The sequence below is a fragment of the Crocuta crocuta genome, unplaced genomic scaffold (genome assembly GCF_008692635.1).
Source record: "Crocuta crocuta isolate KB4526 unplaced genomic scaffold, BGI_CrCroc_1.0 scaffold222, whole genome shotgun sequence".
Classification (NCBI taxonomy): Eukaryota; Metazoa; Chordata; class Mammalia; order Carnivora; family Hyaenidae; genus Crocuta; species Crocuta crocuta.
This window is the reverse complement of record NW_027528806.1, coordinates 272314-287639: the sequence shown is the minus strand read 5'-3', so window position 1 is coordinate 287639 and position 15326 is coordinate 272314. Positions and strand designations below refer to the sequence as shown.

General features: G+C 40.9%; 1 protein-coding gene across 3 annotated transcripts in view; it reads left to right on the top strand.

The window, feature by feature from the left end:
- The window catches only part of TTC23L (tetratricopeptide repeat domain 23 like), a 54590-nt gene extending 39409 nt beyond the window's left edge, over positions 1-15181 (top strand). For 2 of the 3 annotated variants that reach the window (XM_077755809.1, XM_077755808.1), the window contains exons 9-13: positions 938-1065; positions 1409-1558; positions 5438-5520; positions 12854-12960; positions 15106-15181. In XM_077755809.1, coding sequence (XP_077611935.1) covers positions 938-1065; positions 1409-1558; positions 5438-5520; positions 12854-12935 — 443 coding nt within the window. In that variant the 3' untranslated portion in view covers positions 12936-12960; positions 15106-15181. Of the gene's footprint in view, positions 1-937; positions 1066-1408; positions 1559-5437; positions 5521-12853; positions 12961-13748; positions 14148-15105 lie in introns of those variants that run through there. The other variant, XM_077755807.1, reaches the window with a different exon arrangement.
- Positions 15182-15326: the final 145 nt, after the last annotated feature.

Here is a 15326-nt window from a genome sequence, read left to right as displayed (position 1 = left end):
TATATCCATAGAATAGAAGACTACTCGGCAGAGGGAGGAATGAAGTACTAATTCATGAAGGAACATAGATGATCCTCAAAAACAGGATGATGCATGAAAGAATCACAAAAGACTACATGTGTTGTATGAATCCCGTTATATGAAATTTCTAGAAGAGGCCAAAACGTGGAGATAGAATGATCAGTGACTGTCTGAGACAGGATGAGAGCAGGTCCTGACCACAACCAGCCATGAAGAAAACATTTTGAGGGTGATGGATATGTTCTAAAACTGGATTTCAATCTTGATTACATAACTATAAATTTACAAAAACTTCACCAGACTGGGTAATTACAATGGTTGAAGTTGTGGTATGCCAATTATACCTGAATACATTGGTAAAAAATGTAAATGGTGCCTGCTTCTGATTGGTGTGTGAGGAGATAATTTTCTTTTTGCTTCTATTGCATTTTCTAGACTGACTATAAACATCTATTATGTTTGGAATAAAAGACAACAGTAAAAGTAAATGTTTAAACAATAACAACTACATTTGAAGTACTTTTGAAACAAAAACTTTTTAACACACACACACACACACAAACACACACACCTAACAGGAATCCCAGTAAATAGCACTTTCTATCAGAGTTTAGTTTAGCTAAATATATAGTCTTTCATTGCAGTTGGGAGTTTAATACAGTGGCCATTTTGGGTCTTGGGATAAGGCTATTCAGATATAATTTTTTTTCCTACATAAAAATCCATGCATTTAATCAAGAGAATAAAATTACATCAATTGATGCCATCAAATTATATCTCAGGCTTTCTGAGGCTACTTAGGAGACCTGGAATGAGAACAGGCATGGACTTGAAGTATGAAAAGCTGATATTAGATACTTGGAAAGGCTAGCAGCTTTCCTTAATTAGTGTTTTCCTTTTTTTTTTTTTTTTGCAGATGCTGTTGAGACATATTTTATAAAAAGTATCAGTGCATATCAAGCAACATTGGGCCCCACGGATTATGAAACACTGACAACCACTGAAGAATTTTGCAAATGGCTTATCCAAAATGGGGAAAAAGAGGTAAATATGAACAGGCAAATCAACTAGAGGCAGTGTGATCTTGGGCAAGATCCTTAGCTTTTATTAGTGTCCATTCCTTCATCTATAATATGAGTATAATAATAGGTCCTCTCTCATAGAGTAGTTGTGAAGAGTAAATAATTATATATGGATTAACTGTTATTAATATAAGCATGAAATTTTAACTCCTCATAGAAACACATTACTTAGGTGACACATCACAATGAACAGATCCTGGTGAGGCATAGAACGCCTCCTCCATAGAGTTTATGGAATGGAATAGAACTGGCATATTCCTTCAGAATTGCCAGGATGATTAAAAATCATTTTTTAAATTCCCTAGGAAGCTTACAGACTGCTAAAGGCCTCACTGAAGTCTCAGGTCACCACCTATGGTGACTGTAGTGAAAAAGTGGCTGAAACTTTTTACATCATGGGCAGGATCTGCTTTGCCAAAGGAGAGCTCAGAAAGGCGATTCAGCTGCTAAGGAAGGTGCATGCTGGCTGGTTTGTACATTTCCTTCTAGGCCTGTAAGCACTATGTGAGGAGTGAGGGGTGTGTGTGTGTTTATGTATGCACATATTCCCTTCCTTTCCCTCCCCTTCCCTCGCCTCTGCTTCCCTTCACTTCCCTGTCTTTCTTTCCTGCCTCCTTTTTTCTTCCTTTTCTATTTCTTTTTTTTTTTTTTAAGTAAGGTAAAAATTCACTTTCTAAGATGTGCTGAGGGAGATACAGGAACTTACTGTGTCTATGCTTGGACCAGAGTCTTAAAAAGAATTAACACCCCAGGGGCACCTGGGTGGCTCAGTCAGTTGGGCATCTGACTTCAGCTCAGGTCATGGTCTCACAGTTCACGAGTTCGAGCCCCACATAAGGCTCCAGCTCAGAGCCTGGAGTCTGCTGCTGATTCTGTGTCTCCGTCTCTCTCTCCGCCCCCACCCCCCCCCCGCCCCACTCATGCTCCACTCAGGAAAAAAAGTTCTTCATATATTCTAGATACAAGTTCTCTATCAGATACATGATTTGGAAATATTTTCTCTTGGCATGCAGTTTTCTTAACACGTGTCTTTTGAAGAGCAGAAGCTTTGAAATTTAATGAAGTTTATCCACTTTTTCTTTTATGGATTGCACTTTTGGTGTTTTACCTAAGAAATCTTTGCCTAACCAAAGGCAAACATATTTTTCTCCCATGTTTTCCTCTAGATATTTTGTAGTTTTAGGTTTAACATTTAGGTCTATGATCCACTTGAATCAGTTTTCCTATATGGTGCTAGGAATGAATCCCAGGTTGTCTGTTTGTTTGTTTGTCTAGCATATGGGTAGCCAGCTGTTCCAGAACCATTTTTATTGAAATGACATTCATTTCTCTACTGAATTATCTTTGCGTCTTTGTCAAAAATTCAGTGTGTGTGTGTGTGTGTGTGTGTATTATTAATGTACTCTTTTCTGTTGCACTGGTTATTTTTCCATCTTCGTGTCAATACATGCTGTCTTGATTATTGTAGCTTTAAAACAAGTCTTGAAATCAGGTAGTGTTACTTTTTTACCTTTGTTCTTTTTCAATTTTGTTCAGAGTATTCTAGTTTCTTTGCATTTCCACAGGAATTTTAGAATCACTGTATCAGTTTCCGCAAAAACATGTGCTCAGATTTAGCTTGAGATTGCATTGAATGTGGAGATCAGGTTGGGAGGATTAACATTTTTAACAACCTTGAGCTTCTCACCCATGAACGTGTGATATTCTCCCCTTGTGTAGGTCATCTTTAATGTCTCCTGATAATATTTCTTATAGTTTTCGATGTACAGGTCATGTGCACCTTTCCTTAGATTTATTCATACTGATTTTCAATTTTTGAGCTATTTTATTTTATTTTTTATTTTAAAAAAATTTTTTTAAATGTTTTATTTATTCCTGTGAGAGAGTGAGAGAGACAGTGTGAGCAGGGGAGGGTCAGAGAAAGAGGGAGACACAGAATCTGAAGCAGGCTCCAGGCTCTGAGCTAGCTGTCAGCACAGAGCCCGACGCGAGGCTTGAACCCACAAACCCTGAGATCATGATCTGAGCCGAAGTCCGACGCTTAACTGACTGAGCCACCCAGGTGCCCCTTTGATGCTATTTTAAATGTATCATATTTGAATTTCAATTTCTGATTGATGTTGTTAGAAATACAATGATTTTTTAATATATAATTTTGGGTCCCATGACTTTGCTAAACTCACTTATTCTGGTAGCTGTTTATAGAATCATCAGATGTCCCACATAGATGATCATATCATCTGCAAATCAAGTTTTACTTCTTTCATTCCAATTTGAATACCTTTTATTTCTTGCTACGTTGGCCAGAACATCTAGTACAATGTTGAATAGAAGTGGTGAGAACAGGCAACCTTGTCTAATTCCTGTTTTCAGGGGATTAAATTTGTCTTGCATCAGTTAGGTTTGTTGTTAGCTGAGACTTTTTTATAAATACTATTTATCAGGTTGAGGAGATTCCCTTCTACTCCTGGTTTGCTAAGGAGTTGTTTTTAAATCAAGAATGGACATTGGATTTTATACAATTGGGTGTTGGATATTATAAAAATTATTTTTCTGTACCCACGACTGTAATCTATGATTTTTCTTCATGGATAGCTCTTATTCTTGTGCCTTTAGATTTACTATCTTTTTTCCTTCTGTAATGTCAGATCTGCTCTTAATCCCATGCAGTGTATTTTTCCTTTCAGACATTTTCATCTCCAGAAGTTTGACTTGGGTCTTTTAAGAAAATAAATTTTTCATATCCCCATTTCATTTTTTAACATGTGCAATAAAGTTTTGTTTGTTATGTACAATAACAGTTTTAATATACTTCTCTTCTAATTCTCATATCTATGTCAGTTTTTGGGTTGGTTTTGATCTATTGATTTTTCTCATACGGATCACACTTTTCTCCTTTTATGTGCTTTGCAGTCTTTGTTTGGATGCCAGACATTGAGCATTTTTCTTTATTGGGTGTTGGATATTTTTGTATTCCTATAAGTATTCTTGAACTTTGTTTTGGAACTCAGTTAAATTACAGTTTAGTCCTTTTAGGTCTTGCATTTTAGGATTCACTAGATGAGACTGGAGCAGCATTTAGTCAGAGGCTAATTATCCCGCATGACTGAGGCAAAAGCCTTCTGAGCACACCACCCAAAGCTCCATGAGCAGTGAGCGCTGATGGAAATAGGCTCTCTGCCTATCCCTGTGTAAGCACCAGGCCCTCTCCCCTCCGGCCCCTTCAGCTGATTCTTTTCCCAGCTTTGGGCAGTCTTCTCACATAGAAGTGCTAGTCAGAGCTCTGCTGAATACTTAGGGGATCCACTACAGATATTCCTGGATCTTTTTCTGTGCAGCTGTTTCCTTTCTTTAAACTCGGCTCTGAGAGTTTCCTGGGACTCTCAGCTCCTTGTCCTCAACTCAGGGAGTCTGCTGAGCTTCCCTTTGTGCCCTTCCCTGCATCGTGACCCGGAAATGCTCTCAAAGCAATAATCTGGGGGCAGTTTTAGGATTTATCTCACTTGTTTCCCTCTCTCGGGGATCACTGGTCTTTGTTGGCTGATGTTCAGAGACTTAAAGATTGGTTCATATATTTTGTTGACTTGTTCATTTTTTGGTTGTTTCATGTGCAACTGTAAATCTGATCCTAATGATTCCATCTTGATTGGAAAGAGAGGTCAGTAATAAAATTTTAAATGGAAAACTGCCTAAGAATAAAGTGACATAGGGGCACCTGGGTGGCTCCGTCTGTTGAGCGTCCGACTCTTGGTTTTGGCTCAGGTCATGATCTCACAGTTTTATGGGTTAGAGCCCCACGTCAGACTCTGTGCTAACAGTGTGGAGCCTGCTTGGGATTCTCTCTCTCCTTCTCTCTTTTTCTCTCTCTGCTCCTCCCCTGCTCATACTGTCTCTGTCAGTAAATAAATAAATAAACTTAAAAACAAAAAAAACAAACAAAGCAATATAGCTTGAGAATGCAATGCAAATTTAGGACCCAGACGCAGATTTCATTGATATCCATCCATTTGGTCATAGTTATTTGGAAAATCCTGATGGAAACCACTACTGAAGCCATGTTTTGGCCCCATTACTTTCATTCTCCGTAGCCACATATGGAGGTGGCAGGTGCAGTGAAGTGGAATGACGCACATAGAGCACGGAGGTGTGCGGAGCCTTCAGTTCAGTCTCCTTTTCCTCCTTGGTTGGGAACCAGGAGGAGATGCAGTGCGGGAATTTGACATGGAAACTCATGATACCTCAGTTCCAGTGATGCTCTTCTGAGTTTGGTTTATAAAGAAGATGCTTGCTATCTAATTCTCCTTAACCTGCTATGTTTCTCAACTTACCTACAGTGTCTGATGATTCAAATCCTTTTATATGGAAGTGAGCACAGTAAAAGCAGAGACACAAAAGACCTCCTTACCCTGATGCAGAGGTGAGTTGTGGCACTGGTCACCAACTAGGTCATTGGTATGGATTAGGGGATAGCATGGCCTTGCCCAGATTCAGTCAGTTAGGGGGTGAGCACCTCTGTTATTCTTGCTAGAGGGGCAGAATGCCAACCTGGACTATGGATTTGGCCAAATCCTGTGGAGGTAAGTAGTTGATTTCATGTAATCTGTCAGAAACCAGTGCTGTAGTATTGCTCTGCTGCAATAATATATAGAATTTATAGTCTCTCTTTCAATGCTGAGCATTAGAACCAAATCCTGTAAGAGAAGATCTCAGCTTACAGCCTGTGACAGGGTATTCAAAGTAAATGAATACATTCAACTTGCTTTTTCTTGCTGAATATACAAAATCTAGGTCATCAAATATAAGGCAAGTTTTGGGGGGATTTAATTAGCTCTAAAATTAGTTGCAAAAGAGACTCTTGAGAATCTTTTTTAAAATATTCAGAACTTAATCCAAAAAAGTGTTTTGTGCAGACTTGCCCTCTTCTTTAACTTTGTGTTTATCTCAAAATGACATTGACCTTGAAGTATTCTCTTCTAAGAAAGATGAGAATTAAAATTTGTTGAGTGTACACTAAACCCCTATAATGGGGCTAGGTCGTTTTCATAAAGAATTTAATCCTAACAAATAGCCAGTATGATAGCTCTCATTTGACAGAGGGTTTGGACCTAAGCAAGTGTCACCCTAAAGGCCATGTGCTTCTCCCCCAAAGCCTAATAAGGAGGGGCATTGTTATGGAGCGAGGGTCTGGACCCCGACTGTAGCTCACTGGAGGCAGCTCACACTTGGTAACCTTTCCCACCGGGCCAGACAGGTGAGCGACAAGATGAGCAGAGAGAGCACATTCAGCCCATCCAACCCCCACCTACCGGAGTCAGGGCCACACCTACAGCAGGCCCAACAGAATACTGTCTCCTGTCTCATCACTACCCAGAAGGGGGCTCTCTAGCCTCCCTACTGATGCCCCGTGTTAGGATAGTATACGGGGAACTTGGCCCCTTACCTGCTAGTGCATATGAATGTGTAGTTTCCTGGTCAAGAGCCATAACAATATTTAAATAATGAGTATAGCATAGAACTCCTTCCAATTCCCTGGCATTGTAAAATACATCTACTATTTCTAACCCACAAATATTCCTATTAGGTGGGCATTTTTACCTCCCATGTTCAGGTGATGAAACTGAGAATCTGAAAGTTTGAGTATCTTGTTTAATACCCAGCTGGTAAGTGTTAAGTAGTAATATTTGAACCCACATCTATCATATTTCAAAAATGCACTTTCATTTCCTATAGAATAGGGATTCTGACTCTGATGAATTTGAGAATATATATGGAGACACCACGTTAGCAGATGAGTCTCCAGAGCTGCATTTTACATGTGGAGAAACTGAGGACTGATATGTTCAAGTTAATTTACCCAGGAAGAGGCAGAGCTGGGATTCGAAACCACGTCTCTGTAACTCCAGCATGTGCTCTTTGTAGGCAGTGTAGCTTACACTCTGGAGGTAGACTGTCTGGATTTAAAACTCAGGCTCCAACACTCAGCTCTCTGACCCAGGTGAAGTTATTTAACCTTCCTCAGCCTCTATATATTCATCAAGAAAATAATAATAACCTTCCTCAAAAAGCGGTTTTCTGAGAATAAGATAACCTATAACACAGCACCCCTAGATCAGGTCCTGGCAGGTCTTCCATCTTCATGAATGGTGGGGTCATCAGCATCATCACCAGCATCATCACCAGCATCTCTCTGATGTGCTGGAGGTAATAGATCCGAATGTTTAAACAAAAAGCTTTTGTATATCATGCAACTGTTGTTATTTTACATTAGGAGTAATCAGTAAAGTGTAGATCTCTCACCTCACGCCAGGGATGACAGGATTCATCCCTGTCAACTTAACCGGCCTCTGCCACTGACTACGTATGTGGCCTCGAGAAAATCATTTAACCTCCTCGAACCTTAGTTTCTCCATCATTAGAATACAGATAATAGTATCCCACAGAAAATTGTTGCAGGTTTTAAATAAAATAATGTATATAACATGCATAGGGCAGTGCCTGGCAGAGTATGTGCTCAATAAATGTTAGCAAAACAGCCTTCACTCCCCCTTCTCCCTCAGAACCGGAACTAAAGTTCTACTCAGCGTGCATTTAACAAGAGACACTTCCCAGTAGCCGGAGTGAATCCACTTCCCAGTAGCCTGAGGCTGCTTCTCCTCCCAGTCTTTTACCATTCCTTGCTTCCTTGCCAGTGGTTCAGAAAGAATCACAGGAGGAAGGGGAATTAGGAGGGGGTTGGTGTAACCTAACTCAGACCCCGGTAGTGTGAATTTCCCTGGGTGTGGGGAGACTAAGTCTCTGTGTAAATGACAAGAAGGCCTGACCTGCTAAGAAAATCCATGTAAAAGGAACGAATCTCTGCGAGGGCTCTGCTGTAGGAGAAGTGAAGTCCCTGGAGGTATTTCCTCCACTGAAACAAGCCCTATCTCACGCCTCAGGAACTGCTGAGAAAGCCATAGGAGTAGCTGCCAAAGTCCAGATGTCAAAAAAAACTAGAACAAGAATTGTTCTTACTTGAGCGTCTCACTGGATAATCAATCCCAGATGTCCCGGAGCCCTGCTAGTTTTCCAATGTGCTCTTGTAGTTTTTACCCCAGCTCCTCCGGAAACCCAATGACAATACTCCACTGGGTGTTCATTGCCAGGATCCCAAATGCTTGGCTTTTAAAGCCTCTGCAAAGAAGTGAAAGCAGAAATGGAGCCTTGAAACCGGAGTTAATTCTAAGGTTAAATGATCATTGTGATCCTCAAATAAGGTTTTAGTGTATCAGAAAGGCACAGAAAACCTCCAGATTTGGAAGTAAACTTTGAGGTGGTTTAGCCTTTTACCTAAATCACAAATGAACTCCAGTTTTAATTTTTTACATACAAAGCTCCTTCCAGCACTACAAATACTAATATGTTTAAGATCGAGTCCTTTCAGAAAAACAGACTGACCAGAAAAACACGTGACCAGATTTCTAGTCTGTAGTAAAACATTAATAGGAATGTAAACAGGGAGGACAAGTAATAAATTGAGAGGCTAGAGCTATGGGTGGAAACTGTGTACACCGGGGGCGGCATGCTGGGTCTTCAAAGAAAAGTAAAACATCAGCAGATAGAAGAGATGCCAGAGGAGGGCATCTCAAGTAGCATGAACAAAAGCATAGGGGCATGGAGATAACTGATTGTTCTGAGGAGACACAAGTGACCATGGGTGGTCATAATTTAAGGTACATAGTTAAGAATATACTGCGGATGAGTTTGGAAAGATAAATTAGGGTGAGACTATGGAATGTTTTCTGTGCCATGCTGAGTTTAAAACTTAGTAATGAGAATGTAAGCAGGATATGACTTGATTAAGTATTGGCTTTACAACGTTAGCTCTGACAGCAGTGGAAGAATAGATGGGACCTAGGGAGAGATTAGAAGTAAGGAGATCAGTTATGAGCAGATACAATAGTCCAAGGAGAGGTGTCAGGAGCCGTAATTATCTAAAGTCATAGTAGGAGGAAGGTGGAGAGTATGGACTGAGAAAAAAATAGTGGTATCTTGTAAGAAGACCTTAGAGCCAGTTAGATGTGGGGTGTAATATAGGCAAGAGCCACAGGCAGCTTTGAAGTTTCTAGCTTGGACAATTGAGTGAATGGCAATGCTATTAAATGAAAGAGTGTTGACAATTGGCAGTCATCCTGGAGGGTGTCTAGGGGGTGTGAGGAAGGTGATTTCTGTTTTGGATGTGTTACGTTTGAGGTACCCACAGTGCATCCATTTGACAACGTCTAATGGGCTGATTGGACCAGGAACTCAAGGACACAGATTCTGCAGTGAAGGGAATGGATAGGAACCTCATGGAATATGTGTATGTGAAATGAAAAGGCTTTCGAAAGAACACTCACACTTATTTTAGATGTATATGTGCAATGTGATTTAAAATCAAAACAGGGCTCAGGGGTGCCTGGGTGGCTCAGTCGGTTAAGCCTCCAACTTCACCTCAGGGGTCATGATCTCACAGTTTGTGAGTTCAGGCCCCGCATTGGGCTTTCTGACAGCTCAGAGCCTGTAACCTGCTTCAGATTCTGTGTCTCCCTCTTTCTCCACCCCTCCCTCACTTGCACTCTGTCTCTCTCTGTCAAAGATAAATAAACATGAAAATTTTTTTTAAAAAACAAGGCTCAAATTTGAGCTTTCCCATTTGGAGTGACACTTCCTATGTCTTCTTTTTCTCATCTAAAAAAATGCAAAGGGGCATCTGGCTGGCTCAGCCTGTAGAGAATATGACTCTTGATCTTGGGGTTGTAAGTTTGAGCACAGAGAGTTTACTTTAAAATATATTAAAAATAATCTTAAAAATGTGTATAAGGGCACCCTTTTAAAGGTTACTTATTTATTTTTGAGAGAGAGAGAAAGAGCACGAACAGGGGAGAGGCAGAAAGAGAGGGAGAGAAAACCCCAAGCAGGCTCCACGCTGTCAGTGCAGAGTCCAATGCAGGGCTCGATCCCACAAACTGTGAGATCATGATCTGAACTGAAATCAAGTTTCAGATGCTTGTCTGACTCAGCCACCCAGGTGCCCCTAAGAGCACTCTATTTTAAGTGCTTTACTTAATGTATGACATATAGTAAGCTTCTATGAACTGTTAATTATAATTATTATTTCTGTATTATTTGGAGGTCATGCAGAAATAGGGTCTTCTGCCATCCTTGTAGATTTTTTTATAATAGCAAAACAGCAGGAAAAACTCAAATGTCCACCAGTAGAAATACCAGTGCGTGTTTATGATCAATATAATGCGGTCCATGTTTATGATCATATAATATGGTCATTCAAAAGCATGAAGTAGAGCTTTGAAGAATTATGGAAAAATATTGCAGATCAATTGTTAGGGGTAAAACATGAAAAATACATATTAATGAGCATTATCTGTAGTATAACCCATAAATAAATATATAAATGTGTAGTTAGTGAAGGTAACAGTAATTATCTCTGAGACATTGGATTATGTGAGACTTTCAACTTCTATGTTATATATTTGTGTTGACATTTCTTACAACAAATATGTATTATATCTGTGATAATAAAAAGGATGAATTTTTAAAGAGTATGACACATGTATCAAATGGTAAGAGACAGTGAAATGGACTACAGCCAGACACCTGAGTTATATCCCAGCTCTTTTACTTATTAGCTGTCTGACCTTGGACAAGTCTCTTTACTTCTCAGCTTCCTTATCTATTAAATGGAGATAATAAGAATACCTACTTTGGAGGGTAGTTGTGACTAAATAAATTAATGTAAGTAAAACTGCTTAGAAAGATGCCTGAAACATCATATGTGCTAATTAGAGGTGATGATGACAGTGATAAAAGAATGAGGACTCCTAAGAAGCCATGATGCTGGCAAATAGAGACTCACCACAGACATTAGAACAAGGTTTATTGGTAGAGCTGACTTTTAAGATTCCTCTGGTAACCCAGGACCTGATTAAACACCTCCCCGAATCAGGAATCACTCATTACCTGTCAAAGTGGCCCTTTCCCATACTGGACATTTCTACTTGTTAGAAGAATATTAATAGTCAAGGTCATGGACTTTAGATTCAGATGGACCTGTGTTTGAATCCAGGCTCTGCCATTTTCTATATGTCATTAGGCAAGTTATCCTAAGCCTCAGTTTCCCCTAATGAGGCCTCGAATAGTATCTATAATATGGGAACATAATGAGGAGCAAATGAGATTATTAACCTAAGGCACTTGCACAGTGTCTGGCTTATGGTAACCACTCAATAAATATCAGCTGCTTTTACAACTCTAGCTTGTCATCTAGACTTACTGGAAGTCTGAGAGTATGGTGCATCAACTTCGTTTTTGTTATTTTTAAATGTTTCTAGGACAGCCACATGCCAACAAGCTATTTTGGTGTTACTTTTGATGGGTCTTAAGATGTAGAAGCCAACAGAAGCAGCAAGGAAAACCATCCTTTTCACAAGAGGGGAAAGAAAGAATGCCTATTTTTAAAAAAAATAGGGGGTTGGGGATGGGGACAGAGGATCTAAAGTGGGCTCTGCACTGACAGCAGTGAACTCACAAACCGTGAGATCACGACCTGAGCCACCCAGGCACCCCAAGAAGGAATGCGCATTAAAGGATGAGTGGTCTACTGTCCTCTTGGTCATATGAACAAAACAGAACAGCCTCTTCTGGGCTGAGGGGCTAAGGAGGGAAAGCCAAGTAAAGTGGGATTTGGGGAGATTATCTCCAGAAAGAAGTGCAGCGAGGAGAATAGATGATGTGCTTTGTCAGCCAAATAAGCCTTAGCGATGAACTTTATGCTGCATAAGCTGGCTTCCTGGCTGCTGCATTCATATTCTTTTCCTACCATTTATCAGTAAGTATTCCAACACTGCCTCTACAAAATCAACACTGCTTCTACAAAATTAGAGGGGAAAATACTTGGGCGGCCTAGGTGTATGAGTCAGTGAGGGGCAAATCTGCCCCTTGGCACCAGCTCTTCCAAATCAGGGTCCTCGGGAGAGCTGGGGGCAGATGGGGCAGGGAAAACTTAGGCACCTTTAGCTCCCTGCCTCAGGGCCACCCTGAAGAGGAACAGAGGCTAAGTGACACAGAGAGAGTTCAGAGCACCCTGTCTTTAGCAGAAGAGGAGGGACTCTGCAATCTACAGCACCCTGCCATGTCCACAAACATAGATAGATGGGAGGCTACAGTGTGGACGAGGTCAAGGAGGTCAAGTATTTTTCATCTCATGGGCCCACTCTGTTAGTGTTTTCCTATAGTGATGCTCGAAGTTCCAGAGCAAAAGGCTGAGCTCAGTGGAGTTAATTTATTACTAATAGCATTGTCTGCTGTGGGGCATGGGTGGAGGGGGATAGCTGAACTTCTGCCACAAATTTGCTATTCGGGCAGAGTGACGAGCCCAGTATTCTTTGAGGCCCAACTCCACTATGAAATACCCGTATGACCTTCGGCCACCTAAACATTCCAAGTCTCAGTTTCCTCACCTTTATTCGTTCCTTAACACATGTTGTGAACAACTGCTAAGTGCTAAGTGTAGTTAGAGATGCAGGTGCTAATAAAGATAAGTACGACATGGTCAGTGCTCTTGAGACAACAAGTAAGTAGGAGAGGCGAACGTGCAAACATGAGTGGGCCCTGCAGTAGAAACCACAGCACTGTGGAAGTGGGAGGCAGACACAGTCTAAGAGAGCTGGAAAAAGACTTCCCAGGAAGCATTACAACTGAGTTGTCTCTTGAAGGGCAAGCAGTTGTTCATCCAGGTGGAGAAGACAAGCCATTCCTGGACGAAGGAACTGTGTATACAAAGGCACCGAGGTGTGACAGAAGACAGTATATCGAAGCAACGGTGAGTTCTTTATGGCCTCCATACAAGGAGGCATTTCCTAAAGGGCTTTGAAGGGATGCTGATTCCAAGGGATGCCGCCCTGGGGAGAAAGGCTCTGTGGCAGTTCAGTTTAGGAAAAATCAAACTAGGGTAAGCAAAGTGACACCTCCTTTCGTGGACTTCTGAGAACTTTCCCTCTACTAAACTTCCCTACTGGCATGTTGAGAACAAGTTAATTTTTTTTATTTTTTTAAATTTTTTAAAATTTTTATTTATTTCTAGGAGAGAGAGAGAGACAGCGTGAGCAGGGGAGGGTCAGAGAGAGAGGGAGATACAGACTCCGAAATAGGCTCCAGGCTCTGAGCTGGCAGTCAGCACAGAGCCCGACGCGGGGCTCGAACCCACGAACCGCGAGATCATGACCTAAGCAAAAGTCGGATGCTTAGCCGACTAAGCCACCCAGGAGCCCCGAGAACAAGTTAATTTTTTAAAAAGCCACTGTATTCTTATATACCTGATTTCTTTTTGAAAATGATCAGTGACTTAAACTTTGGCACATAAAACACAGCCGTTAGAACCAAAGTAGAGAAACTATCTAAGATTTATTAAGAGCAAGGGGCATAGCACATGCTTGAACTGAGGGTACAAGAATGCCTTTGTAGTTTGGTAAAGAATGTGGGCCCCACTTCAGGACATAATAGTCTGTGAACGTGACTATGTCACCAATTAACTATTTTATCTGATCATAGAAACATGACTTCAATACATCCCTATGAATTAATTTCCCTTTATGATTCATGGTGGTTAAGAGCTAGCTCTGGAGACAGACAAGCCTGCGTTCAGATCCCAGGGCCACCACTTTCTATCTGCATGTAACCCTGGTTTCTTCACCACAGAATGGAGATGAGAAGAATACAGGTCTCTTAGTGTTGCCGTGAAAGTAAAATGTATGTGAAGTGGTTAGTAAGATGCCTCGCTCTGTACTAATCATGTAACAAATAACAGCTATTTTTATTTTTACTGAAGCCTGGGCTTGCTTTAAGTTTATTATCTTCTAGTTACAACATTTGGTACATGAAGCACAAGGAGATGGGGGCTGTAACTATTCTTGGCAAAAAGCTACCACACCAAGCTGGTGTGGAAAACACTTCACTCTTCTATCTCAAAAGTGAGCTGGATGGAGCTTATCAGCCCTTGGAAGCAGACAATGTGACACAATCACTTCAACCCAAGGAAAATAATGTATACGCTATGGATGGAAATCAGTGTCCTTTCAGTGACCTGGAGAGTTCAGGCAAGGGGAATCCTGCCCCCTTGTGGCCAGAGGGTACGAGAGGACCAGGCGGATTTCTANCCACCCCCACTCAAATTTTTGCCCACCTCGGATTTTATGAGACCCGGGGCAACTGGCTTAATGTGTGCCTTTTTCTTCTTCAGATCTGAAATCACATTATCTCTTGGTTTACTGAGAAGGAAGTTAAAGCACCAGATAGCTGTCTGTAGTTTTATGCAGTCAGTAGTAGACAGAGAATGAATCAGCCTTTAGTGGAACTTGACTATAAAAAAGACCTCATAAAATTTTGTATCTCATATTTCTGTGGAACATTTTTTTTTTCTTCAGGCAAATAGGGGCCATGAAAACCACGCTTAGCGGGCTTGAGGTCTAAATAGGAGACGACTGAAGAACACTTAATAGAAACCAGGTTTCTGGACCAGATTTCTTCTGGACCAGATTACTTCTAACTCCAGCCCAGCTTCTCCAATATTAGGAAATCAGAGGATGGGAATCTTAATGGCTGGAAATGGGAAAGATAGATCCTCTTTGTAGCAGTTAACAGGGCCCTGGGCCCTAAAATCTGTGTAGTCATGAGAAGAGATCAGCTGAAAATTATGAACGATATAAAAGTCCCTAAGTTAGGTAAATTTTTTTCAGCTGTGATTAAAGGCAATCTGTCAAAGGAAGAGTTCCCTGTTCTTCAGGGAGAAAACCCAAGACTCGAGTACCCTTTTAGAGGCCTGTTAGAGGCTTTAGGGGTATGGGCACATGGTGAAATAGTTGCCTCAGACTGAAGTTCAGTCTTCTAGCTTAGTAAAGCAGTGATTTGGAATCAGAAGAGAAGGCAAGAACAAAGAAAAATGCACCAATGCTTTTCTCCCTTCCTTTAGGTCTTTTGTTATCAGTAAAGAGAAAACCTCTATACTGGATGGCCAGCAATAAAGCCAACCTTGTTGATAACAAAAATTCTGGATCGCAAGATATATTTATCAACACTGATAGCAATGGCAGAGCAAAAGCAGAACTAAGAACTCTAGGGGAATAAAGTTTGACTTAGCAGCAGCATTACAGGTAAAACACCCAAGAGCCATTAGAAAGCAGCATCCTGATT